This window comes from Rhinopithecus bieti, unplaced genomic scaffold, assembly GCF_001698545.2.
Source record: "Rhinopithecus bieti isolate Rb0 unplaced genomic scaffold, ASM169854v2 scaffold_47256, whole genome shotgun sequence".
Classification (NCBI taxonomy): domain Eukaryota; kingdom Metazoa; phylum Chordata; class Mammalia; order Primates; family Cercopithecidae; genus Rhinopithecus; species Rhinopithecus bieti.
This window is the reverse complement of record NW_016819014.1, coordinates 102514-127891: the sequence shown is the minus strand read 5'-3', so window position 1 is coordinate 127891 and position 25378 is coordinate 102514. Positions and strand designations below refer to the sequence as shown.

Sequence of the window (25378 nt, the reverse complement as noted above, 5' to 3'; positions counted from 1 at the left end):
ATACTTCTGATTCATGCAACCACTTTCGTATGAATATTTTGGGGCCCAAATATAAATGCTGAAGAAACTGATGTTATGTAGTCCAAGTTCTCATAAATTTAAACCAAACAGTAATGACTTACATCTTGCTAAATTATCACCAGGAGACAGCTTGCTGCCTACTTTGGAAATTATAACTTTTTATCTAATAAACTAGAATTTAAGCCAAATTTGCTTTCTTAAAATATCAACAGATTTTGATCATTTTTTAAAAAGTACAAATATAAAAGCCCTATGTATTCTGCAGCTAAATCTTAAAGTCTGGTAATTTTGCATGTAGATGGAAAATGAGAAATGTAAATACAATACGTAAATCTTCAGAAACCTAAGACAATCCGCTCCCATTTTAATATCATTTTCTAGTAACTTAGTTATAATGTAACACATAGAGGCCTTGAGGAACCACTTTATAAACAAAAATCCTACCTATATCCATTCTCTTCAGCACAATTATTCATAGAAAGAAACTTGATTTAACTCCACAAGTCTAATATGCTATCTGAAATAAACTATATAAGAAATTTTTTTAGCATTTACAAAATTTGTGTTAAATATATAGTTTTTTTTGTAATAAAGGTAGACTTAGTACTTTGTGATCAATATCAGATCAACACAAGAAATATATATACTCTTTAGATCCTGATATCATTTGTATCATTATAAGTCATTGTCTATGCAGTTGAAAACATAAGGAACTAAGCTGATACAGATGAAACTGATTTCGCTCAAACATCACTGTCTTTGTTGAGGGTTCTCTGCCCACACCATAAAAACCTGCACATCATCTCCCCGAAGTCCCTAGCTCCTTTTCCGGCCTTACTTTTCTCCACAGCACTTATTGCCATAGCACTTAGCATAGCATCTGACATACTATTTGTTTTACTAATTTTTTTTTCTTTTGCTTGACTGTCCCCACTTTAATCAAAGATCAGTGGAGGCAGGAATTTTTATCTGTTTTATTTGTTGCTGTATTTTGCAGTGCCTAGAGCAGTCAGTGCCCAGCACACTTTACATACTCAGACATTACCTGTTGAATAAAAGAATGAATAATCTGAATTTAGAAAGAGCACATTCTTAAAATTATCCATAATGTATTTGTGTTTTCTTTTTTTTTGATGGAGTCTTGCTCTGTCACCCAGGTTGAAGTTCAGTGGCGTGATATTGGCTCACTGCAACCTGGAACTCTCCTGCCTCAGCCTCCCAAGTAGCTGGGATTACAGGTGCCTGCCACCACGGTCAGTTAGTTTTTGTATTTTTAGTAGAGACGGGTTTTACTATATTGGTCAGGCTTGTCTCAAATTTCTGACCTCAAGTGATCTGCCCATCCCGGCCTCCCAAAGTGCTGGGATTACAGATGTGAACCACCACACCCGGCCCATAATGTATTTTCTATTTTATTTACTCCTAAGGCTCTAAAAATATATGAAGAATCCTAAGTGTCGATATGATGTTATATACTATAAAATTTCTTAAGATATTAACTATAAGACAGTTTTTGAAATCCATATTTGTAGATCTGAATATCTTATTTAACTTTTTTTCAGAAAATAAAATGTAGATTCAAACAGAACAATTAAGCTGAACACAAAACTTTTCTAACATAATTGATCTAGTTGTGTTTATTAATTATCTAATACAGGATAGTTTGGAAAATGTAAACTTCGAAATGCTGTCTAAGATGAGGGCTCGGGGAACTCCTTGGCTATCCTCTAGTTCGCAGCCAGCTGGGCACTATCATATCCTTCTGACGGTGATAGATGTATATTCACCAGAATATGGAAGAATACTAATACAGAACTCTGCTTTCTGTTTCATTATTCTGAAGACCAGAAAGTACTATCTACTCATCACATGTGTGTCATGGAGCAAAAACACATCTTATGGTGGAATATTTGAAAGAAATGGGAGATTTTCAGTAAATAATGCTCTACAATGACAAAAAATTTCACAGGATGAGTTAGTAGCAAATGTTAAAGCATAGTCAACTTGGTTTTTCAGTTGACTGAGTTAATTTAGATGTGGAAATAGTACTTTGCTATGGCACTAATTCTGATTCTAGCCCTACAGAATTTAACTGGATCAGAAAAATATAAGGCTGTACTTGAAAGTTGTTTTACATTAAAAAATATCAATATAACAGGTTTTTATTTTATACATTATGTATATATGAAAATCATATTTATTTAAAAATGTACAACTAGTTTTAATTCATCTTCAGCAATTTTATCTATTTCCTATAGTTAGAATAAAAGCAAGATAAATACAATAGTTAAAGCCTTAAAGAAATCTGGCAGTCTTTTAAAAACATTTCCTGAGTACGGGTTACCAGTTCATTAACTGGAAAAATATCCTTTCCTTGAATTCCTCCAAGTAGAAATTATATAACACCCAATTGCGGTTCCACTAATATTTCAGAAACTATGCTGATATTTTAAAAATTAATTTTAAAGCACATAAATATGTAAAGATTTTAAAAGGTAGTATGGAAAGCAAAAATAAATAGCTGGCTTACTTTTACGTTTCTGTTGCATTAGTTTACACATAAAGCTAGACAATTAGGTATAACGTAGAAGGTACCTGAATGAAAGTGGCCAGTAAAACACAGCTCATCTCTTGCTCCAGAATGATCTTGTTCTGATGGTTGTTGTAACAAGCAGCGATAAGTGAAGGGAACAGTACTTTGATCAGCCGTGGGTCACTGAAATACTGGAAGGGCAACTGGCAGAGCTTCTGCAGCACTGTGGGGTGGCGGCCGGACTGCACTATTACCTGAAATGGAGGAGCAGCCCAGGTCAGCTGCCAAAACGCCCCGGTCTGTCCATCACCCGCCTGCAACAGTGTCGACTAGAACCACGGAAAACATGCTGAAGGAGTGTAAAGAGAAAGACTCCTAACTCCATACCAGAGCTTAATTTAAGTGATACTTGAAAACAGCAGAAAAAAAAAAAATCTCATTTCCCAACTTAAGGAAAAGATCCTGAAAGTTTTGCACTCATTTAAGTTGTTATAATCCATGATGAAAGGTGTAGTTGCCACGGAGTTAAGGACGCCTATGAAATGGATTCAGAATGCACACTGCTTTAACAAAGTTCTCCCCATGCCCCCTTAAAGCAGAGTAGTCATATTCCTTAAAACCTGCAAAGAGCTCACTCACAAGAAAGTAAGGCCCTGCCCACTGCAGTCTTCCCCTAACTTAGCTCACTGAATACACTCAATGCAGACAGATCTATTCTGTATGCAGGTAGGTCCAAGAAAGAAAAGCTAATTCTAAGGAAAATGGGAACAGTTTCAGAAAAAGTTACAGGCTCCAAAAGACCCTTTGTCCAATCTATACTTCTTATCTTTGTTTCCATCAGTGCCACTGAGTCTAAAAGGAGAACTGTTTAGATAAATGAGACTGTTGTCTTGAAGCAGTCTAAGTTTACAACTGTGTACATTTAAAGAAATAGGGCAATGCAACGAATGGGCTTGCAGGGAAGCCCTCTTAATTTACTCCCTAGGCCTCCATGATAAACTAAGAAAGGTCAAAATTAGATCTGTTTCAAGTAACCTTGATTAGAGAGTTCTAATATGAAAGAGCTGGATGACCCAAAGCCCACTTTGTGGTATAGGAGGAAGCTCCTAGAAGATTAGGAACACTGTAAACCTAAGGTCAGAACTGTAAATTGTACTTGGAAAAACAATTTTACAGGTACACACCCAGACAGGGCTACATTCAAATTAAAACCAGAAGGACAGAATGAAACAGCAGAGGCAGGAGAAACATAAATTACAGGGATTTACAAGTTTTCAAAGTACTTTTAACAATACTTTAAGAACACACTCTCAGATGATAATGCAGTTTAGTTTAAGAACAAAATCAACAAAGTAATAGTTCACATATTTTCGTTCAATAGCTAAAATGACATCAAAAGCCTTTAGAGACTGTTGATAGGGACTTGTTAATACCTCCAAATCCAGAAGGAATTTTAAAGACTTGCACTGTGTGACAATTCAGCACATGGCTATATGCTGCCATTTCTGACTCTGGCTGAGAAGAATATGCCCTGTCATTTACTTTATTGATAAAAGCATTTACTTAAATCTTTATTTTAACTATTAGCCACAAATTTTGTAACACAGCCAAATGGTCACCACATTAGAATTTATGATGATATGATTATTAGAAGTCTTCTTTTTTTCCCCTCCTTGGACAAAAATGAAGAACAAGTTTTTTCTTTAGAACTTCATTATTAAAACCCTATTATTGGAAGATTTGCTAATTGAAAAGATGTTATACTAGCCAGTCTGGCTGGCACAGGTACAATGTTAAAGACAACTCCTGGTTCCTGGCATATCAGCACAGAACATGAAAAGCTTAAATGGAACTTACTCCATTTGGGCTCCTGAACCTCAATGGGGTGAGGCAGAGCCCCTTAGGGACCTGTTGGTTCCCTCAAGGAACAGAGCTAGTTATCAGCTGCCGTTTACAGAGATGACCAGCAGTGCAGTGAGATGACTTGCCATAAGCCATTACTTTTAAATCCCTGGACTGCAGAAGATGCAAATGGATGTAGGCAGTTTGGTTACCTTGGAGTTCCAAGGAGTTTTACCCATTGGACCACCTATGACAGGACTTAACCAGGCTACAGGTAAGGAGTTTACTAGGACTGATAAGAACTCCCAACCCTACCACCCCATGGCTTGGTTATGAGCCAGAATGGGACATCTAGTCTATGCTGTTTTTCCAACCACATTTTAGACATTGTGGAGACAGGATCAGGAGGTTCAGGAAGGGGCCAGCCCTCAGCACTAACACTCAGTGGGCTAATTCAGGTGGGCTTGTGGTACAGAGGGTGGCAGTCTGATGTCATGAGCACAGATGAACTGTCAGCTGAATTGGACTAAGCACTACCCTTTCCGGCAGGGGACAGGGCTGGGAATGCAAACAGCCTGACCTTGATGATCAAGGTTTTGAGTAGGGTTGTCTTGAGAGGGTGGTCTGAGGTGCTTTTGGATAGATGGGGAGATGAGGGCAGGGCTCAGTTTTATTTCATTCCACCATTCACTCTTAGGCCTTAGGTGGTAAAATGTCAATTGGACTGCTTGAGCTTTCCAAAGTCAGTAGATTCATCATGGGATATGAGAGTCTTGCTCAATGAACAAGATATGCATAATTAAGAGACATCTCAGATTTACACTATGGTGTTCTCTCCATTTGCCTTACTGACGGAGCTGTTACTAAGTCAATAATTGTTGGTTTGTCACCTTTGTCCAGACAAAGGGCTGCCCATAAGTCCTAAGGCAGGCACCACCGTGAGCCTGACCAGCCACCTACCTCACCTTTCAGAGTACACAAGGCCAACACAAACATAAAGGGGCTTCCTACAGAGACTTTCCAGAGCACTGCACCAACAGCAGAGAATGGACTACCTGTAGATTTCTTTGATGGCCACACCCATCAGCTAGAGAGAGCAAGTAGGGAGCATGCATGGCCTCAATAATAATGAGAAGCAGTCTTTCAAATATGATGTCCACCTTCAGATGCAGAGTAGGGCTCTGAGGAAATCAACAGAATTTCCAACAATATTCAGATCAAAAGACATTGAAATTGAACCTTGTTCTTGGATGTGATTCTTAAATAGGTGCTAACTAAAGAGCTAGGAGATCTGGGTTCTTGTATTTATTTACCGACTGGCTTTGTGACCCTGGGCAAATTGCTCCATTGCTCTGGGTTTTAAGGTGGTGAATTTAAAAAGAAGTAACCTTTTTATTGATGACACACACACACACCCCTATGGCCACTCACCTACCTCGCTTAGGTGAGTAGCTCAGTTTTCACAAAGTGTATACACTGGTGTCACCAAGTACCCAGTAAGAATGAGAATATGACCCAGAATGCTGGATCTTTAAATATATTATTTCTGACATACAAATGGCCAGCAAGCATATGAAAAAATGCTTAACATCACTAATCATCAGATGAATGCAAATTAAAACCACAATGAGATACCATCTTACACCAATCAGAATGGCTATTATTAAAAAGTCAAAGAATAACAGATGTTGGTGGGGACACAGAGAAAAGAGAATGCTTGTACGCTGTTGGTGGGAATGTACATTAGTACAACTTCTATGGAAAACAGTAGGAGGTTTCTCAACCGAAAATAGAACTACCACCTGGATATCTACCCAAAGGAAAATAAATCATCATCTAGAAAAAACACTCACACTTGTATGTTTATGATAGTACTATTCACAATAGCAAAGAGATGGACCAACCTAAATGTCCATCAACAGATGACTGGGTAAAGAAAGTGAGGTATGTATGTGCATATATAAATACACCATAAAATACTACTCAGCCATAAAACAAAACAAAAAAAAAAAAGAAATCATGTCTTTTGCAGCAACATGGATGGATCTGGAGGCCATTATCTTAAGCGAAATACTCAGTCAAATACCACATGTTTTTGCCTGTAAATGGGAGCTAAATACTGTGTACATGTGAACATATAGAGTAAAAGAACAGAAATGGGAGGGAAAGGTGGGAAAGTGGCAGGGGAGTGAGGAATCAGAAATTACCTGATGCGTACAATGTATACTATTCAGGTGATTGTTACACTAAAAGCCCAGACTTCATCAATATGCAATATGTCTGTGTAACAGTACACTTCTACCCCTATTTTAAAACACATGGGAGACATATAAAATAAATCAGTAAATATATATAATCTTTCTCACTGAAAATTATATTCCTACATTTTGAATTTGGGGGAAATCATATGGCAACTCTTTGACTAAACAGAAAACACGAGAGAGTACTTCAAGGCTTCCTTGGAGCTATTCCTGATCGTTCTCTGGAGAGAAGACAGTGGGTGCACAGCTCCTCTTTCGGTCTTCAAAGCAGGGGCTAGTGGGCACCTGGAAACCGTAGGTGAATTTTCGGTGGAGGCAAGAAGCTCATAGATTCAACACAAAACTATCTTAGTTGGCTTGGACTGCCATAACAATATACCATAGACTAGGCCACTTAAACAACAGAAACTTATTTTCCACAGTTCTGGAGGCTGCAAGTCTGAGATCAGGGAACCAGCATGGTGGGGTTGGTGAGGGCCTTCCTGGTTTGCAGCTGCCTTCTTGCTATGTGCTCACATGGTCTCTCCTTGGTGAGTGCATTTAGAGAGCGAGATCTCTTCTTTCCTTTTATAAGGCCATCAGTCATATTGGATTAGGGCACCGCCCTTACAATCTCATTTAATTACCTCCTAAAGGCCCTATCTCGAAATACAACTACATTGCAGGTTAGGGTTTTAACACATGAATTTTGGGAAAGTAGTTCATTCCATAGCACAATCCTCATCATTTCTCATCAACCTCAGCTGGAATTACGTTCCATTAGAAAGGCTACCATTTCTGGGGCCGGGCGCGGTGGCTCAAGCCTGTAATCCCAGCACTTTAGGAGGGATAGACGGGCGGATCATGAGCGTCAGGAGATCGAGAACCACCTGGCCAACATGGTAAAAAACCCCATCTCTACTAAAAAATACAAAAAAAAAAAAAAAAAAAAAAAACTAGCCGGGGCGATGGTGCGGCGCCCTATGTCCCAGCTATCAGGAGCTGAGGCCAGGAGAATGCGTCTGCTTAAACGCTGGGAGGCCGGGAGCTTTGCAGCTGAGCTGAGATATGCCACTGCACTCCAGCCTGGCGCGACAGAGCAAGACTCCGTTCTCAAAAAAAAAAAAAAAAAAAAAAGCTACCATTTCTAAGCAGGTGCATTTCAGAGTCAGTTGAGTGGCTTTTCCTGGGCCAATTGTCTCTCAGTGGCCAAAAGCCATGAAGCTACAGCTCAAGAGTGCTGGTGTTAGGCAGCCCCGGGCTCTAGGTCTGGCTCTGCCCCCTGATCTGCTGTAGTCACTTAACTAATTTGAGCCTTAGAGTCTTTATAAAATGAGGGTAGATGGCAGCCTTCAGGATTTAGATGAGGATCCAATGAGACAGCGTCTGTGACCGTAAAGTACAGAACAATGTTAGTTATGAATGTTTGGTTAGCTGACCAGTTCTGCTGCTCTGAGTCTTCTCCCGCTAGACCTGACTTCTACATACTTTCAGGATCAGAATCCCCCTCCCTGTGTGAGGCTTCCTAAATGCTTTCCATCGTCTTGTCCCCCTCCCCCATCGCCCCAGCCCCATCTCTCCATAGGACTACTCTTCAGAGCACAGGGTCTGGCAGAGGCAGGCCCTACTCTCTGGCTGGGACTCATCAGCAAGTTTCATGCCACCTGGGAAGCCATTGCTGCGGTCTCTCCCTGGCCCTGCCTGCATGAGAGAGAGCTGTACAAACAGTGCTGGGGCTGCCAGCCAGGATCTTGCAGTGTCAGAGTAGGAAATGTATTCTGACAGCTCTGAAAAGAAAATCCAGGAAAAGCATGATCCAAGAAATACAGGTAAGTGGTACAAAGAAACAGTGACTTAACTTACTGTGCATGTCTGTGTTTTGAGGCCGTTGTGTTAGACTTGTCAACCTGAAAACAGAGCAGGAAGAGCCAAAGCTAATAGGCTGGTGGTGTGGACTCCTGATTGAGGGCAAGGATGAGCTTCCCTTGAAGCACTTAAGGAAATCCTTAAGCCCAGTAAGTCTTCCCAGGCAGCACAGCCAAAGGCAGCCTTTCTTTTTCAACCCAAAGACATGGCAGCAACTATCACATAACTAAGTATATGTAGCTGAATCCCAAGTTCCAGAAGGGCAGGAACTATGTTTTTGGTATTGAATCCTCCATTGCTCTGCTGGGGGCGAGGCACAGAAGGAGGGCCTCAAAGTTACTGGAATGAATGAAATAAAGCGACAAGGGGCCCCTAGTTAACAGACTAATTGGTGCCTTGCCTTGGGGGAGAATCATACCACATCTCATCTCATGAAATACAGACGGCATTTTTTGGATTGAAGGCTTCAGTGGTGTCTACATTACCTTAGGTCTGCACATCAAGTCCCTGAAGAATATATTTTGTGATAAGCTGTCTCTTACCCTAAAAGAAAATTAGGATTAGAATCCTCAGGATCCTGGGCACCAATTCAGGGATCCCTGGTCTGGTTACAAGAAGAGTTCTGGAAAAGCTCCTCCCACTTTTTCAGGTGTGGGCAACACTGGTGTTTCACTTGGTATGAAGGAATTCAAAGTCTTCCAGGACAATGCTTTGCCAAAACCTCAGTTAACACAGCAGAAAACCTCTTACTGGCAGATACGGTACTTAGTAGGCTATAAAGCCCCTCTACCTACATTATCCAAGTCTCTAAACTTTGAAATGGGCAGACATGGATGACTATATTCTTACAATGGGGAAACTAATGCTCAGAAAGTTCAAGAGAGCTTGTCCCGGGTCCTTCAGCTAGTCATTGGCGGAGCTGGGCTTAGCAATCTTCTTATTCCGAATGCCGGCTTCTTCCTCACCTCAAAGGCCCATCTATGGCCACTGGACTCATGAGGCCACTCCCTCCTGGGCAGAAGGGCTCTCTGTCACTAGGCCTGAACTCACTTCCATGACTGGCTGCCAGCCAGCTTCTTGCACGGCTCTGCCAGTCCGGATGAAGATGAGGATGACATACTGCCATTCAAATAGACAAACCAACTGACACAGACAGATTAACACAAAAGATTTTTTTTTCAAAAAACCTATACTCTTCTTGGCTTGGTATCAAATAACCAGTTCTTGGTTATGTGCTGGCTGTGCCAAGGGTTTGTCTCATATTATCAGATGTAAGAACTTGAAAGAGAGGAAGGGTTGGTGATGGGGCTAGATTCTCAGGAGTGAACTGTTGGAACATGTGACTTCAAATTAGCACTATCTTAGGATGGCCATTTATTTGGATGCCTCTGGAGCAGCCTTGACAAGTTTTGAGTGCCTTGCAAAACTTGTCTTATATTTTTGAAACAAATGCTATCATGTCAAATATATTTGTAATATTACTACTTGGTATTGCATGTATAGTGTTACCCAAAATTTAAATTTTAAGAAAGAAAGGAAAGTGGAGGTGGGATAGTGAGTGGTCACAAATCTGGATTAAAAATGCAAATTCTCCTGGAAAGAGTTTGCAGATTTCACATTTGTAAAATGACAATTGTCACATTCACTCCATAAAATTCCAAGGAGTGGCTAGGAAGGCCCAAGGAGAGTCTATCACGTTGTATAAATGTAAAACAGCCTGATTCCCTCACCCAGAGGGACCTTTTCCTCCAACTGTGACCACATGGAATTCAGTCAAGAACCTGAAAGGGAGCAAGCAGGCCTCTGAGCAAAGAGATTAGTCCATTCATCAAATATTTGCTGAGCATCTACTCTAGCCAAGTATGGTGTGAGGCACTGGGAATGGAATACTGAACAAATCAGAGACATTCTTGCCTTCACAGAGTGCCCAGTATTTCCACAAAATCCACGCCAGTTACTTACAAGAAAGTCTTCCAAACTCCAACGCAATCTACCAAGTCACATTTCAGAAGCAAGTCTAATAGAAGTGGGCTTTCTGGCCTAGAGTAGAATGAAATCAGCATTTAGAAAGGACAGTGCTGGTTTAAGTAAACTGACAAGAGGAAGAAGCACCAGCTGACATTAGTAAGTGAAGGTGTGAGAATTAAAATTATTTTAAGCAGACATGAGAATTCAAAAAGTTGCCTAGAACCATTTGGTGTAAAAGTAAGTATCTCTACCCTTTTCAGTTGGTCTTGAGAGAGCATTACTGTATTGTAGTAAAATATCTTGTTATAACCAATTATCCTTACTTAGTATGCTACACTTTAAAAATCTGCTTCCACATACATAATGATAATAACATGCCTTAACATCGTAGTAGGAACTCATTTCTTAAGGCATCAAAAATACATAATGTATTCAGCATAATTGGTTTAAGATGAAAGGAGACGTCATAATATTGTAAAAGGGACTGGAAAGTTAATGTTAAACACATTTTTTTTTTTTTAGATGGACTGTCACTGTTCTCACCCAGGCTGGAGTGCAATGGCAATCTCTGTTCACTGCAACCTCCACCTCCCAGGTTCAAGCAATTCTCCTGCTTCAGTCTCCTGAGTAGCTGGGATTACAGGTGCCTGCCACCATGCCCAGCTAATTTTGTATTTTTAGTAGAGATGGGGTTTCACCATGTTGGCCAGGCTGGTCTCAAACTCCTGACCTCAGGTGATCCACCTGCCTCGGCCTCCCAAAGTGCTGAGATTACAAGCATGGGCCATCGCGCTCAGCCCACATATTGTTTTTTGAAGGTAAATTTGGTCATTTGAAAAATTCACTTATATGGGAATAGTTTATTCCCTGACCATACCCAACTATGACACTAAATAATAAAATATAATAAAAATAAAAATAAAGTAGTAGTTTCTTGCTCCCTCTTTTTTTTTTTTTTTGAGATGGAGTCTTGCTCTGTCACCCAAGCTGGAGTGCAGTGGTGCGATCTCCGCTCACTGCAACCTCCGCCTGCCGGGTTCTAGCAATTCTCCTGCCTCAGCTTCCTGAGTAGCTGGGATTACAGGCACATGCCACCAAGCCTGGCTAATTTTTGTATTCTTAGTAGAGATGGGGTTTCACCATGTTGGCCAGGCTGGTTTTGAACTCTTGACCTTGTGATGTACCCACCTCAGCCTCCCAAAGTGCTGGGATTACAGGTGTGAGCCATTGCGCCCGGCCCTTGCTCTCTCTCTCTATTATATAATCTACATACATAATAGATAAAATCATGATATCCTATAGTAAAATTTCCAGCTCTCTAGAACTCATTATATTCAAGGAAACAACAGAAAATGGTCAAGTTCTGTTTTACCTACTTATACTCTGCCTCTTCTGATTTTTCTAAGACCTAAGAGTGATCCTGCATTTTCTCCTTATTTAGGAGAACTCCATCAGTGGTTTTAGAAAGCTCTCCATATTGCGTTATTTTTATTAGTTGCTTTTTTCCCCACAGGGCCCTCTGGCAAGTTTCTAAACACTTACATCACTGGGACCCCAGCCCTGTGCCTGCCACAGACCAGAAGGCAGAACCACATATGGCCCTGCTCCAGATACCAGAGCAGTTGTTTAGGCAAAGACAGACTGCTATGAATCCCCAGTTTCAACAGTCTCAAGACTGTCTGCTCTGTAAGGATAGTGGTTAAGCCCCCTATATTCACTGCTGTATTCCTAGTATTTGGCATAGTGTCTAGCACAGTGCCTGGAAAACAGGTGTTCATTAACTATCTGGGGAATGAATGACTGAGGACCAAATCCTTACTCCAAGGAGCCTGTACCTACCACACCAGAGCTCTGGGCCTACCCATCCCGGGCCTTCAAGGACTCAGATAACACCATCTTTCTATGTGTGAGAGCAGTTAGCTGGGTATTTTGGCCAGCACCCTATCTGGTCCAACAGCCAGTGCTACAGAGAGGAGAGGCAGGGTGAGGCAGAAGCAGATTCTTTCTGCTGGCTTTGTAAGCACCTGTCAAACCTAAGGCCAAACCAGTTCCATTGGTTGGTGTGGTAGGGTGAGTGGTATATGGAGTCAGACAGAAATGTAAATAAATTTCACCAGGGCAAATTCTTTATGCCTAAGAATTCCTGTTTTACTTTTTCCCTTGTCAGAGATAAGGTGTCCCTAGCAGGGGCAAAAATAGGTGTCTAGACATCTAAATTCATTAAAAAAGACAGCAGAGAGAGTTTGTAAATCATTGGAACAAAGAATATTTTTCTAGCAGAGCAGAAACAAAGTAGTTGCTGCATTCCTCTCCACAAAACTGGTCCTGCTACAATGCTATAGTAAAAAGGCAGCAGCTGCAGTGGCCAGGCTAGGCCAGTGCAAGAGCCAAGCATCTCTGTCCACATTGCTCTTGTCAGGTTTGTCACACCTGGAGACCAGGCCCAGGAGCAATATGACAAGAGGGTCCTTGAGGCCAATGACCTCTATGTGTCATAAAGAATATGGCATGCCCCAAACACACACCTTGCTTAATCTGATGCCTTGGGGTTAGGGTAGGGAGGGTACAGAAGTGGCTTTATTTTAAAATCTTCAGGAGAAAAGTTTGAAGAGTCTATACACATACATGATCAAGTCAAAATCAGAGCAGAGAAACACAAAGAGTCCCTTGGCTAGCACTGCAAACAAATTCCTATCCTCCCAAATCTGCTTCTTCCATTAGATGATTTCCAAGCTGAGATTAAGTACAGCAACCTTGGCAGACCATATGGGAAGTAGCCCCTTTAAGCACCAGCCTTCTCCCTGGTGGTCCCAAGGATCCATTGCTCTCTAGCACCAGCAAAGTGTCAAGGACGAGGAGGGATGAGAGAGAAGAAGGGAAAGAGGAAAGAAAGCAGCCAGGATCACCAGAAGAAGTTAAAAGTCAGTAGTTGGGGATTGGCCTTTTATAGGCTTTGGAAACCAGGTGATCCTAGAGAAACAAGGGCTTTTCTCATGTAGTGAGGGGGTGAATGGCTGTTTTGCTGTGTCCCTCCAGGGAAACTGAGTGAGATGGCCCCTGACCAGCTGCTCTCTGCTTCCTATGGGAAAAGGCTGTGCTGGGTACCAACAGCAGAAGGATGCAAAAAAGGCTTTTCCCCTCCTCAAACATCATTCTATTCCTGCAGGGGAGAATAATGCTTCAGAACCAGGGACGCTTGTTTACAGCCCTGGGGCTTCAGTGTGGAAGTCTGATGCCCACCTACCATTCTCCACATTCGGGACTTTGGGACATAGTCTGAGCATATCATTCTCCTGCTTGTAACATTTAGGGGGTCCTTGTCTCCGAGGGGATCAATCCTCAAGTTCTTGGGTCCCTCCTGACCTGGACCCTGCCTGCCTCTTTAGTCTTAGCTCTTGTGTCTCCTACATCCTGAGCTCCAGTCAGAATAAACAGCTTGCAGTCCCCTGAACCTGCCAGGTCATTTTATATCTCAATACCTTTGCTAATGTTCCTTCCAATACCTAGAATGTCTTTCCTACCTTGGAGTAGTACCTCCTAAGGATCTACTCCACTTACAGGTATCAGCTCAAACATCCACCTCCACTGTGAAACAGTTTCAAGAGGAACCTCTGGCATAGATCCAGGTTTGTTAATTATTTCCCCCAGCCCCGAGAATGTCAGCAACTTGAGGGCAGGGACTTTGTCTATTTTGCTTCCCACTGTATCCTGGATATCTGGAACAGGGCCTGGCACACTGCAGGCACTCAATAAATGTCTGCTGAAGGAAGGAATCAATCTCAGCACTGAAGGCACTGCCCCTGGATGTGGATGTCATAAGGACAAGGTGTGGGTTGTGCCCCTTTCTGCATCTCCTAGCACATGGTTTGATACAGTGTGGGCATTTTGTGAAAGTTGATGAATGAGAGAAGGAATGAGTGATGAATGTTCATAGGGACGAAAAGCTAACAATACTGCCATTTCTCCAAGAATGAGTTACCTTCCAGTCTTCTGTTCTGTGTTAGGGCCTCTTTTTCCTTCTTTCATATTGTCTATTCTGTGAGAAGAGTTACCTTTTAAGTGAAGCATGTTTTAAATTCTGTTCAAACACAGCACAAGAAAGTTGGGCTAGATTTTCTCAAACACTTGGCCAAGCTAAAAGTCATGGGCTCTACAGCTAATCAGGGATGATGGCAACAAGTGCTCCTTCCATTTTAATTTACATTTGAGAAAACCCTGTCTATAGAACACTAACCTTGTAAATTATACAGACTAACCATATCATCATAAATTTGAGAAACTACTTTATTTTGGATTTTTTTGTGTATATTTGTATTATCTGTGTCTCTTTTACCATTGGGGCTGAGGATGGGAGGAAGGTTGGTCACAGAAAGCCCTGGATAATATATCAGGAGGCCTGGTTCCATTGACCTGGAGTAAGCCCTTCTCCTCTCTGGAAATGAGGGCAGTTGGAATAGATGATCTCTGAAGGCCTGTGAACCTGCAGACATAATATGATCCATAGCATATATAATTGCTATGGGCAATCATGATCCTATGCTGCCCATACCTGCATAGGTAAGACATTTAAACATGGTAAAAAGAGAAGGTGCTTATAACACTTTTTTCTTACAAAGGAAAAAAGTCATCACATAAAATATGCCACCCCCAAATTCTCAATGAGTACCTATTCTGATTTTCTAATCTAGCTTATTTAAGAAAAGAGAACTGATTTCTTATACATATTCTCTCTCTCTCTCTCTCCCCCGCCCCCCAAAAGACTATGTCCATTATAGACTAACGGGATATGTGCATGGAGGCACAGGGAGGTGGGTAGATGAATGGACAGCATGTAATAATGCCTTAAAATTCAAAGGTTCTAAGTTGCGTTTGGACCTTTCCTGTGAGAACTGAGGACAAACTTGCCTTACCATGGAGCTTTTGGGTGGTATGAGAACAGCAGGGTTAATAAATGAAGCGAACGGGCTGATAGGTTTTCTGGTCATAACCTAATTGCTGCCAGAGAGCATGGATACTTTCCACGGAACATTTATGGGCTCTCCAGCACTAGTCTATGACAATTTTATTTAATCATAAAAATATAATAGTCATCAAATCTTTTTGGAGTTTCCAGTTTACTGCTTTCTCAAGAGAAATAAATGGTCTCTCAGATTTCTTCTGCTTTCATCTCTCTGTTCTAAGTATAGTAGGATAAGGTTCCAATTAAGGCCCATTAAATGTTCACATTGATTCATGTGAGCCATTTTCCAGTTTCTTTTCCTAACACAATCTCAATGCACCTCTGAGTTATTTCTGTGGTGTGTTTTCAGTTTAGCAGTTGCCCATACATAAAAGAATTATTTGGGTATGACATCTCCTTCCCTCCCACTTCTGTAGCCCAAGGTGCTGAGTGGAGATTCTCCTTCACTGTCTTCCAGACAAGAATAGGTTTATCACCTGTCAGGTATGTCCAGGTGAACCAGGCATGCCCCTTTGGGAAGGGGAGCTGGCAGGTGACCAGAACCAGACTGATACTTCAAAGTCCCCTTGGCAGCTGTGTCAAAACAGTGTTTTGAGTGGCAGCCCAGAGATTCTGAGGTGGGAGGATCCTCTGTACTTCTGTAAGTTTTGGTCCACAGAGGAACCCTGTAGGCAGAGGTTTCTCACAGGTTCTCCACAGATGGGGAACCATGTTCTGACAGCTGGTCTGGCCATGACTTCCCAATTCATCTTATAATTATATATTCTTCCTCTATCAGAGCTGAAAGGCTTCTTCAGAGCACCCAGGCTAACTCTTTATACAGACAGGAAACTAAAGCTCAGAGAAGGGCAGTGACTTACCCAGGGTCAAACAGCTGTAAAGCTGTAAAAGGATCCAGCAGTCCTGACTGCTGTACCAATATCTGTTCCATCGTGATGGGCTTTCTGTAACTGATGAGGGTCTTATATAAAATCTCCTATCTCAGAAGAGGTGTTCCCTGTGATTACAGCCTAAGCCTTTACAGTCTATCTCAGAGGGATTTTATTATAAACGCCCCTCCATGGCTGAAGACCAAGGCAAGCCCAGAAAATTATATTATTGGTCATGAATTAAACTTTGATAAAAGATTCCTTCTGGCCTCATTTTCTTGTGTTGATTTGATGCCCCAATAGAAGATTTTCAAGTGAGCAAAGGATAACTGAGGTTTGTGCACACTCCTGACCTGGCAGCAGCTCCTTGGGCTGGCTGCTGCCTACCTCAGGTGATGTCCTGGCAACACAGCCACTCAAGCAAGTCAGGAGTTTCTTCTGACGTCTCAGAGGTTTGTGGAGTAAAAACTGTATCTAGTGTGAGCATCTGGCACTTTGAACTACCCTTGTGTGGAAAAATTCACCAAAACAATGAGGAAAATAAAAGGTATCTTTTATTTGGATTCTGTGAAGTTTAACGCAATTGGCCAAAATTGCTAATTGGCAAATTTCTCCATTCTTATGTCAGCCAGTTCACTCATCAGAAGTCTCAAAATAAATATTTAGGTACAAATTATTTTAATTAAGAATTTTGTTCTACTTTTGGAGGAAAAACTCCACATTTTTTTCTTTGGTGCTATAATATTGAGAGTAGCTTGGTTCCAAAATGGTTGCATTGCTGAAACTCAGGCTCTTCCTTAGACATGATGTATTTCTATTTTATGAAAGGAACGTATCTGTCACACAAAGAAAGAAAATATAGAAAACTGAATGCTTGTGTGACAGCTAAAGAATAAGCTGCCAACTCTGGGAGAACAGAAAGGCCTTGAGTGCTGGAGTTTCCACTCTGAGCCCACAACTGCAGCCTCCATTCACCAACTGGGATGGGGCTAGGGGAGTTTACCAAGTGGGTGTGACCTAGGACTGACCATCTGCCTTTGAGGCAAAGAGTGAAGTAAGAATGTTTGAGCAGGAATTAAGCCACCTCTAAAAGTTCTAAATGCTGGAATGGGATTCTGGAAAACTGCCACTCTTAACACACAATGACTCTAGGAAACCACTCCTTATTTCTGTGCACAGGGAAACACCCGAGGTGAGTACAACAGATTCATTTTCGGAACTTGTAGTCAAATTAATGTTTGGGGTTTCTCACTAAGTCACTGAGTTACAAAAGAGCTGGAAAATGCATGGCATGCAGCTCAGGCAGAACTGAGTTTCACAAGCTTCGCTCTCCAACTTGCTTGCCTGTTCAGATCTGCCCAGAAGCTTTCAGGAGCCTTTGGCAGGGTGTGGTGCAGAGCAGACGGTTACATGATCAGCACGGACTTCACTAGAGAGAGCTCGATGGGGGAGGGGGACAAGGGGATCCTTCCTTTCAGGGATCACAAGAAACTCCAACTCTGATAACTGCAATCTATGGGGCCTTTCCAAATGAAAAAGCCAGTTGCTAAATAAAATGAGTAAGCAAAGGTGCATATTCCCAATATAGTAATATGCAGGCAGTCAAATCATCTGTCATTTGAGTTAATTTAATTATCATACCACATTTAATTATCTAATACAAAATGTAAATAAAGTGACGGGTTGACAGCACATACTAATTACGTTCATTATAATAATTAAATGGGAAGGAATTTAGAGTCAAGAAAGTGCCATAAAATGCAGGGAATCTTTTGATTATAACATTTTAATTAGAAACTGCAACCCTATAGGAAACAAGATTCATTCCATCAAGGATGGGACATCACTTTTATTATCCAGGTTTCTCTTCTCAAGTCATCCTTGGTATCATGGGGCTCAGTCTTTCCAGTTAATAGACTAAATGGTGGCAAATAAAAAGTGCCAATCCTTTATGCAAAGCAGTTACCTAATCAAACAGTAGGCTGCAGCAGGCTTTCAGGATGTCTTGTCTTATAAAGACACAAGCTGTTTTCCCAGTAGGAAATCTATGATCCCCTGTGGACAAACTGGCTCTGCAAATTAACACGACTTATGACTAATGATAAGGAAACATTAAATGAATTGAGCATCTAATTTCTCCTATGGATTTCCTCTGATTTACAGAAAGTGGCAATAGGCGAAACAGATTCACTTTCTTAAGTACAGAAGTGAGGTGGAAACTCACTGAACTGCCAGTGGTGAGGCTGGGCTCTGCCAATTCTTGCTTGACAATTCCTTTTCCTTCTCTGAGCCTCAGTTCTTCCACCTACAATATGAGGGAGATGGACTAGGTATCTCTCAGAGCCCTTCTAGGATGAAGGCGCCATGAATCTAGGACTGAAGAAGCTAACGCCAGTGCTGAAAACGAAACTTACCACATCCTCTTAGCAAATGCTCACTTAGCAAATTACTGGACTTCATGGGGTCAGTAGAAAGGGAATTTAATAGAACTAGTTTTAAAAGTGAAAACAAACTAACAATTAACTTTTCAGTTATAGAAAACTTCCCAACTCTATTGGGATATGAGCAGTTATCACCTTGGCAAGCTTGTGGCTATTCCTATACCCTGCCCTTGCCCTGCAGCCTGACTGGCATGGAGCACAGCCATGAGCTGGTAAGCACAGCCTTTAGTGCAGGTAAAACAACTGTGGCTGAAGATGGCATCACAGAGCAAGGTACGTGACATCTCACCTGTAAGATCTCTGCTTTATAAGTATCTGTCATTGGGTTCCCTCTATTAATAGTGAGGAGCCAAAGTATATTGAGGTTTTAATGATAAGTTGCCACACAGTGGGCAGGCAGCTCATTAAGCTGTCTGCTGTAGTTGGAATCTGGAGTAGGGTAAGGAAGGTCCGAAAAACCACAAAATAGCCTGGAGTCCTCATGAGATCAAAATGCTGCTCTGTGGTTCTAGTTTCAGCCTTTAAAATGTCACAGACTCATGGAACTTACAGGGGAGGTCATCTAGTATAATCCACTTAATTTTTGTTTACTTCATTGTGTAAAATATGTATAACATATAACTTACCTTTTTTTTTTTTTAAAGACAGAGTCTTGCTCTGTCACCCAGGCTGGAGTGCAGTGGCATGATCTCGGCTCACTGCAACCTCTGCCTCCCGGGTTTAAGCTATTCTCCTGCCTCAGCCTCCCAAGTAGCTGGGATTACAGGCATGCACTACAGCACCTGGCTAATTTTTGTATTTTTAGTAGAGATGGGGTTTTGCCATGTTGGCCAGGTTGATCTCAAACTCCTGACCTCAAGTGATCTGCCTGCCTCGGCTGCCCAAAGTGCTGGGATTATAGACTTGAGCCACCACGCCTGGCCCCATTTCAACTATTTTTAACTCCACAATTCAGTGGCATTAAGTATATTTACAATATTATGCAATTATCACTGCTATCCACTTCCAGAACTAATTTGTTTCTTTGTAGAGTCAGTGATGCTCAAACCTCAAGAGGGGAAAGAATTCATCTATGATCACACAGCTAATGGCAGAGCTGGGGCTAGAACCCAGGCTTTCTATCTGCTAAACTGTGGTCTATTTCTACTCATAAAACATGTTCATTTACACTTTCCAAGATCTTTATGAGTCTCCCTGAATAAGGCACACAGATAGGCCATAGAAGCTTTCCAGTCAGCATCTAAGAGGCAGAATGGCAGTTTCTCAAATGTACTGTCTTGGTGAACCTGCATCATCTTCTACATCCACCACTGCTAGCCAAGGTACACTTCAGTGATCACTAGTGGATGGTACCTGGGACATGCCTGGCTTTCTTAAGCAATGTAAGATGAAATGAAAAGTACACTGAGTTGGGCTTTGCAAAACCTGGATGCTAGTCCTGATCGTTCATAAAGAAATGATTCTCTGTGTCATTTCAGGGAGCTTACTTTATCTTTTAGAAGCCCAACTGCTCACCTGTCTGTGAGGCAAGAATAATTCCTGTACTTACAGCCTCACAAAAGTGCTACTGAGGCTCAAGAGACAAGAGATGGGAAGAATAGTATAAAGAACTCTACAAATATAAGGTATTTCTACCTTATAATATTTCTCTCTCTCTCTTTTTTTTTTTTTGTTGAAACGGAGTCTCGCTCTGTCACCCAGGCTGGAGTGCAGTGGTGTGATCTCAGCTTACCGTGACCTCCGCCTCCCAGGTTCATGTGGTCCTCCTGCCTCAGCCTTCCCAGTTGCTGGGATTACAGGCATGTGCCAACACACCTGGCTCATTTCTGTATTTGTAGTAGAGGTGGGGTTTCACCATGTTGGCCAGGCTGGTCTCGAACTCCTGACCTCATGATCTGCCCACCCTGGCCTCTCAAAGTGCTGGGATTACAGGTGTGAGCCACCATGCCTGGCCTCTACCTTATAATATTTCTAATATATGGCTGGGCGTGGTGGCTCATGTCTGTAATCCCAGCACTTTGGGAGGCCAAGGTGGGCAGATCACCTGACGTTAGGAGTTTGAGACCAGCCTGACCAACATGGAGAAACCCCGTCTCTACTAAAAATACAAAATTAGCTGGGCGTGGTGGTGCACACCTGTAATCCCAACTACTCAGGAGGCTGAGGCAGGAGAATCGCTTGAACGTGGGAGGCGGAGGTTGTGGTGAGCCAAGATGGTGCCATTGCACTCCAGCCTGGGCAACAAGAGTGAAACTCCGTCTCAAAAATAAAATAAAATAAAAATTTCTAATATAAATATTATGCTTAGTAATATCATCTCCATAATGTGCAGTGTCTCAGCTTCTTACAATTACTATCTTTTCTATCAGCTTCTTACTTCTCTATTTTGTTTTTTTTTTTTTTTAATCTTGTTCTTTCTTCTCATAGATTGTTGCATTTCAGCAACTGCCCCAGATCTAAACTGACCTCTCTAATCTTCCCTCAAATCAGAAGTGGATGTCCAGTTTGGTATTCAGTCCTTCTGGGAGGCAAGGTGTTGAAACACAGGGTCTGGCTTTTTTCACTTTTCTAATTTCTTCCTCAGCGTGAGTTTACCTCTCACCAATGATCTTCAAACCCCACTGTATCCTCTTCTTCTCCAACTGACAAGTGACAGGGTCTCAGTCTCTTCCTCCTCCTTGTATTGACCAGTGCTCTCTCCACCCATTTCATCTGCTTTTTTTCCCATCCCAGCATGCCCAGTCATCACCTTCCTACCATGTCCAAGTCAGGTCTTACATGCCATCTCCAAATATGAGTCCCCCATCCCTGACACCCCTTAACCCTGAGCTGAGAGATGCCAAAATTGTGTGTTTTATCTAAAGAGGAGGATTAGTATGTGATCCAGCATCAGCAGAAAAACTGTCTGAAATCTCATGAAATTCTGAGTTCAGTAAGTTTATCACAATAGAGTTGGTTTAAGCAGAAAGTTTTAAACCATCCTTAATATGAAACGCATGGAAAGAGCTGAACTTTGTCCTGCAGAACTGCACACAGCAAAATATTATCACATATACAAATAACTCACCTCTTTCAAAGGCAGTAGGCAGTGTCTTGATATATAATAAACAATTTAAGTATAAAATAAGACATTTTTAGGTTAACCATGAATGTCTATACAAGATAAAGCCATATAGTCATTAAAAATACTTAGCAAAGATTCTGATATAATGTTAAGTGCATAAAGCAGGACACAAGCATTTGTATAGTATGACCTCAGCCATGTAAAATTACTCATAGAAAAGAGGCTGGAGGGGAATCTGCCAAAATGTTAACAGTGGCTATCTCAAGATAGTGAGATCAGGAATAACTGTGATTCCCGTTTTTTTCTTTATACTTGAACTGTCTTTTTCTCTTCCCTTTCCTTTTCCTTTCCTTTTCTTTTCCTTTCTCCTTCCTACCTTCTTCCTTTCCTTTCCTTTTTCCTTTTCTTTTCTTTTTTCTTTGAGACAGAGTCTTGCTCTGTCTCCCAGGCTGGAGTGCAGTGGTGGGATCTCGGGTCACTCCAACCTCTGCCTCCCATATTCAAGCAATTCTCCTGCCTCAGCCTCCTGAGTAGCTGGGATTTCAGGCGCCTGCCACCATGCCCAGCTAATTTTTGTATTTTTAGTAGAGACAGGGTTTCATAATGTTGGCCAGGCTGATCTCGAACTCCTGACCTCAGGTGATCCACCCGCCTTGGCCTCCCAAAGTGCTGGGATTACAGGTGTGAGTCACTGTGCCCGGCTGCCCTTTTTCACAATAACTAAAATCAGAAAATAAAATCAACTTTTAAGATAAAATAAAAGCAATTTAATAGGTTGAATGGATGCACATGAAGAAAAAAAAAATCTACACGGATGATTTTCTTCAACTTTCCTTCCCCTGAGCAGTCTGTAAGAGACCTGTGAGCCTACTAGGCCTGGTCCACAGAGAGGACAGAGCATCCCCATCAGGGAGTGTTTGAAAGGGAAGGACACTGCCTGTGCTGTAGAGGTAGGAGGGGAGAAAAAGCTGCCATCTACTCTCCTGGCAACAGGGTCTGTAAAAGGGGAACTTTTCTGGTATAATACTCTGGTAAGGATCCAAACTGTCTATATTTTAGCCATGGGAATCTTTCTAAAACAGACTGCTTATTCCTGCAGTGCGGTTCAGGGAATGACTGAATATAGACTTTGCCTCCATGCTTACTTGAGGTATTAGAGGCATCAACAATCATCTAGGAAATACAGAGCAGGGCTTAGTGTCCCTTTGAACCCAGATGGCTGTGACTTCTGAGTTCTTGGGCCTGCCTTATTTTTTTTTTTTTCTGTCTTTTTTCTCCTTCTCAGGAAAGCAATTTCAGCTCTCATTGTGCAGTTTCTCACCTTGTACTTGGCTCTACCACCACAACCATCTCTTTTATTCCTGCCCAGATCTAGTTTGCTGCAGGCTAGATAAACCTTGCAAACATACTTGTTAGAGATTTGCCTACAATAAAAATTAGGAAGTTTACAGTAAGGCTGGGCATGGTGGCTTACACCTGTAATCCCAGTACTTTGGGAGGCCAAGGTGGGTGGATCACGAGGTCAGGAGTTCCAGACCAGCCTGGCCAAGATGGTGAAACCCCGTCTATACTAAAAATGTAAAAATTCGCTGGGCATGGTGGTGGGTGCCTGTAATCCCAGCTACTCAGGAGGCTGAGACAGGAGGATCGCTTGAACCCGGGAGGCAGAGGTTGCAGTGAGCCAAGATCACACCACTGCACTCTAGCCTGGGTGACACAGCAAGACTCTGTCTCAAAAGAAAAAAAAAAATGAAAGTTTAGAGTAAGAGTTAAGGGGTTGTTCAGAGGCTTTTCTTTCTTAGCTATAATCTATACAATTAAGGTTGGCTGAGTAGGGAGCTTTTTCTTTTTTTTTAAGATGGAGTTTCGCTCTTGTTGCCCAGGCTGGAGTACAATGGTGCAATCTCGGCTCATCGCAACTTCTGCCTCCTCCTGCCTCAGCCTCCGAGTAGCTGGGATTACAGGCATGCGTCACTATGCCCAGTTAATTTTGTATTTTTAGTAGAGACGGGGTTTCTCCATGTTGGTGAGTATGTGGCTGGTCTCAAACTCCTGACCTCAGGTGATCTGCCTGCCTTGGCCTCCAAAAGTGCAGGGATTATAGGTGTGAGCCACTGCACCTGGCCAAGTAGGGGGCTTTAGATAAATGAGGTTGTCAGGAATTACTATTTGATATGCTAGTTATGCCATAATCCTGGTTTCAAAAATATAGAGAAATAAGGTACTTTATTATTAGTAAAAAATCTATAACAGATTTTCCAACATCTTAAAAAAGCAGAAAGCGGGCCAGGTGTGGTGGCTCACACCTGTAATCCCAGCACTTTGGGAGGCCAAGGTGGGAGGATTGCTTGAGCCCAGGAGTTCAAGACTAGCCTAGGCAACATGGCAAAGCCCCGTCTCTACAAAAATTAGCTGGGTGTGATGGTATCCGCATGTGGACCCAGCTACTCAGGAGGCTGACGTGGGAGGATCGCTTGAGCCCAGGGGGTCAAGGCTGCAGTGAGCCATGATCATGGCACTGCACTCCAGCCTGAATGACAGAGCAGGAAGTTGTCTAAAAAAAAAAAAAAAAAAAAAAAAAAAAGCAGAAACCTATTTACAAATGAAATCTTTAAAAAAAAAAAAAATCTATGAAATATTGCTCAGAAACCAAATAATTAAAGTAGTTTAAAGCAAAACTACTATGAGTGACCTAAGCGGGAGAGTCCTACCTTCTCAGCCTCCCACCAACACCAAAGGAAGATTCTAAGCACCTAGGCAGAAGCCAGGAGTCAAGAACAGTTTCATAGAACACCAGACGCTAATACTATATGAAAAGTGACCCAACTTGAAAGATGTAAGCTACCTTATCAAAACAAAAACCCTAATAGCTAGAGCAGCAGACTCCACGTGGTAAGGAAGTAGATAGTAAAGAATCTACATGGTAAGAGAGTACATGCTTCTCTGTGGCTTAAGAATATTTTATTACAAATACTTTATTTTATAGCTCTAAGAGGAGGCCCTGATGCTAATCTAGTTCTTATCGAATCTATTTGAAGAGGGCCAGGTGTAGTGGCTCATACCTGTAATCTCAGCACTGTGGGAGGCCAAGGTAGGCGGATCACCTGAGGTCAGGAGTTCAAGACCTGCCTGACCAACATGGCGAAACCCCATCTCTACTAAAAATACAAAAAATTAGCCAGGTGTGGTGGTGGGTGCCTGTAATCCCAGCTACTTGGGAGGCTGAGGCATTAGAATTGCTTGAACCTGGGAGGTGGAGGTTGCAGTGAGCTGAGATTGCACCACTGCATTCCAGCCTGGGTGACAGAGCGAGCCTCTGTCTCCCAAAGAAAAAAAAATCTATTTGAAGAGAAGGAGCGGCCGGGACCGGTGGCTCAAGCCTGTAATCCCAGCACTTTGGGAGGCTGAGACGGGCGGATCACGAGGTCAGGAGATCCAGACCATCCTGGCTAACACGGTGAAACCCCGTCTCTACTAAAAAATACAAAAAACTAGCCGGGCGACGTGGCGGGCGCCTGTAGTCCCAGCTACTCGGGAGGCTGAGGCAGGAGAATGGCGTGAACCCAGGAGGCGG

The 25378-nt window shown here is 42.1% G+C and overlaps 1 protein-coding gene across 2 annotated transcripts in view; it reads right to left on the bottom strand.

Annotated features, from left to right (window-relative positions):
* LOC108519190 (S phase cyclin A-associated protein in the endoplasmic reticulum-like) overlaps positions 1-25378 on the bottom strand; it is a 121247-nt gene that overhangs the window by 3526 nt on the left and 92343 nt on the right. Inside the window, exons 6-7 of one of the 2 annotated variants that reach the window (XM_017858029.1) lie at positions 18524-18604; positions 2617-2808 (exon numbers count right to left, since the gene is read on the bottom strand). In XM_017858029.1, coding sequence (XP_017713518.1) covers positions 2617-2808; positions 18524-18604 — 273 coding nt within the window. The remainder of the gene's footprint in view (positions 1-2616; positions 2809-18523; positions 18605-25378) is intronic. The other variant, XM_017858030.1, reaches the window with a different exon arrangement.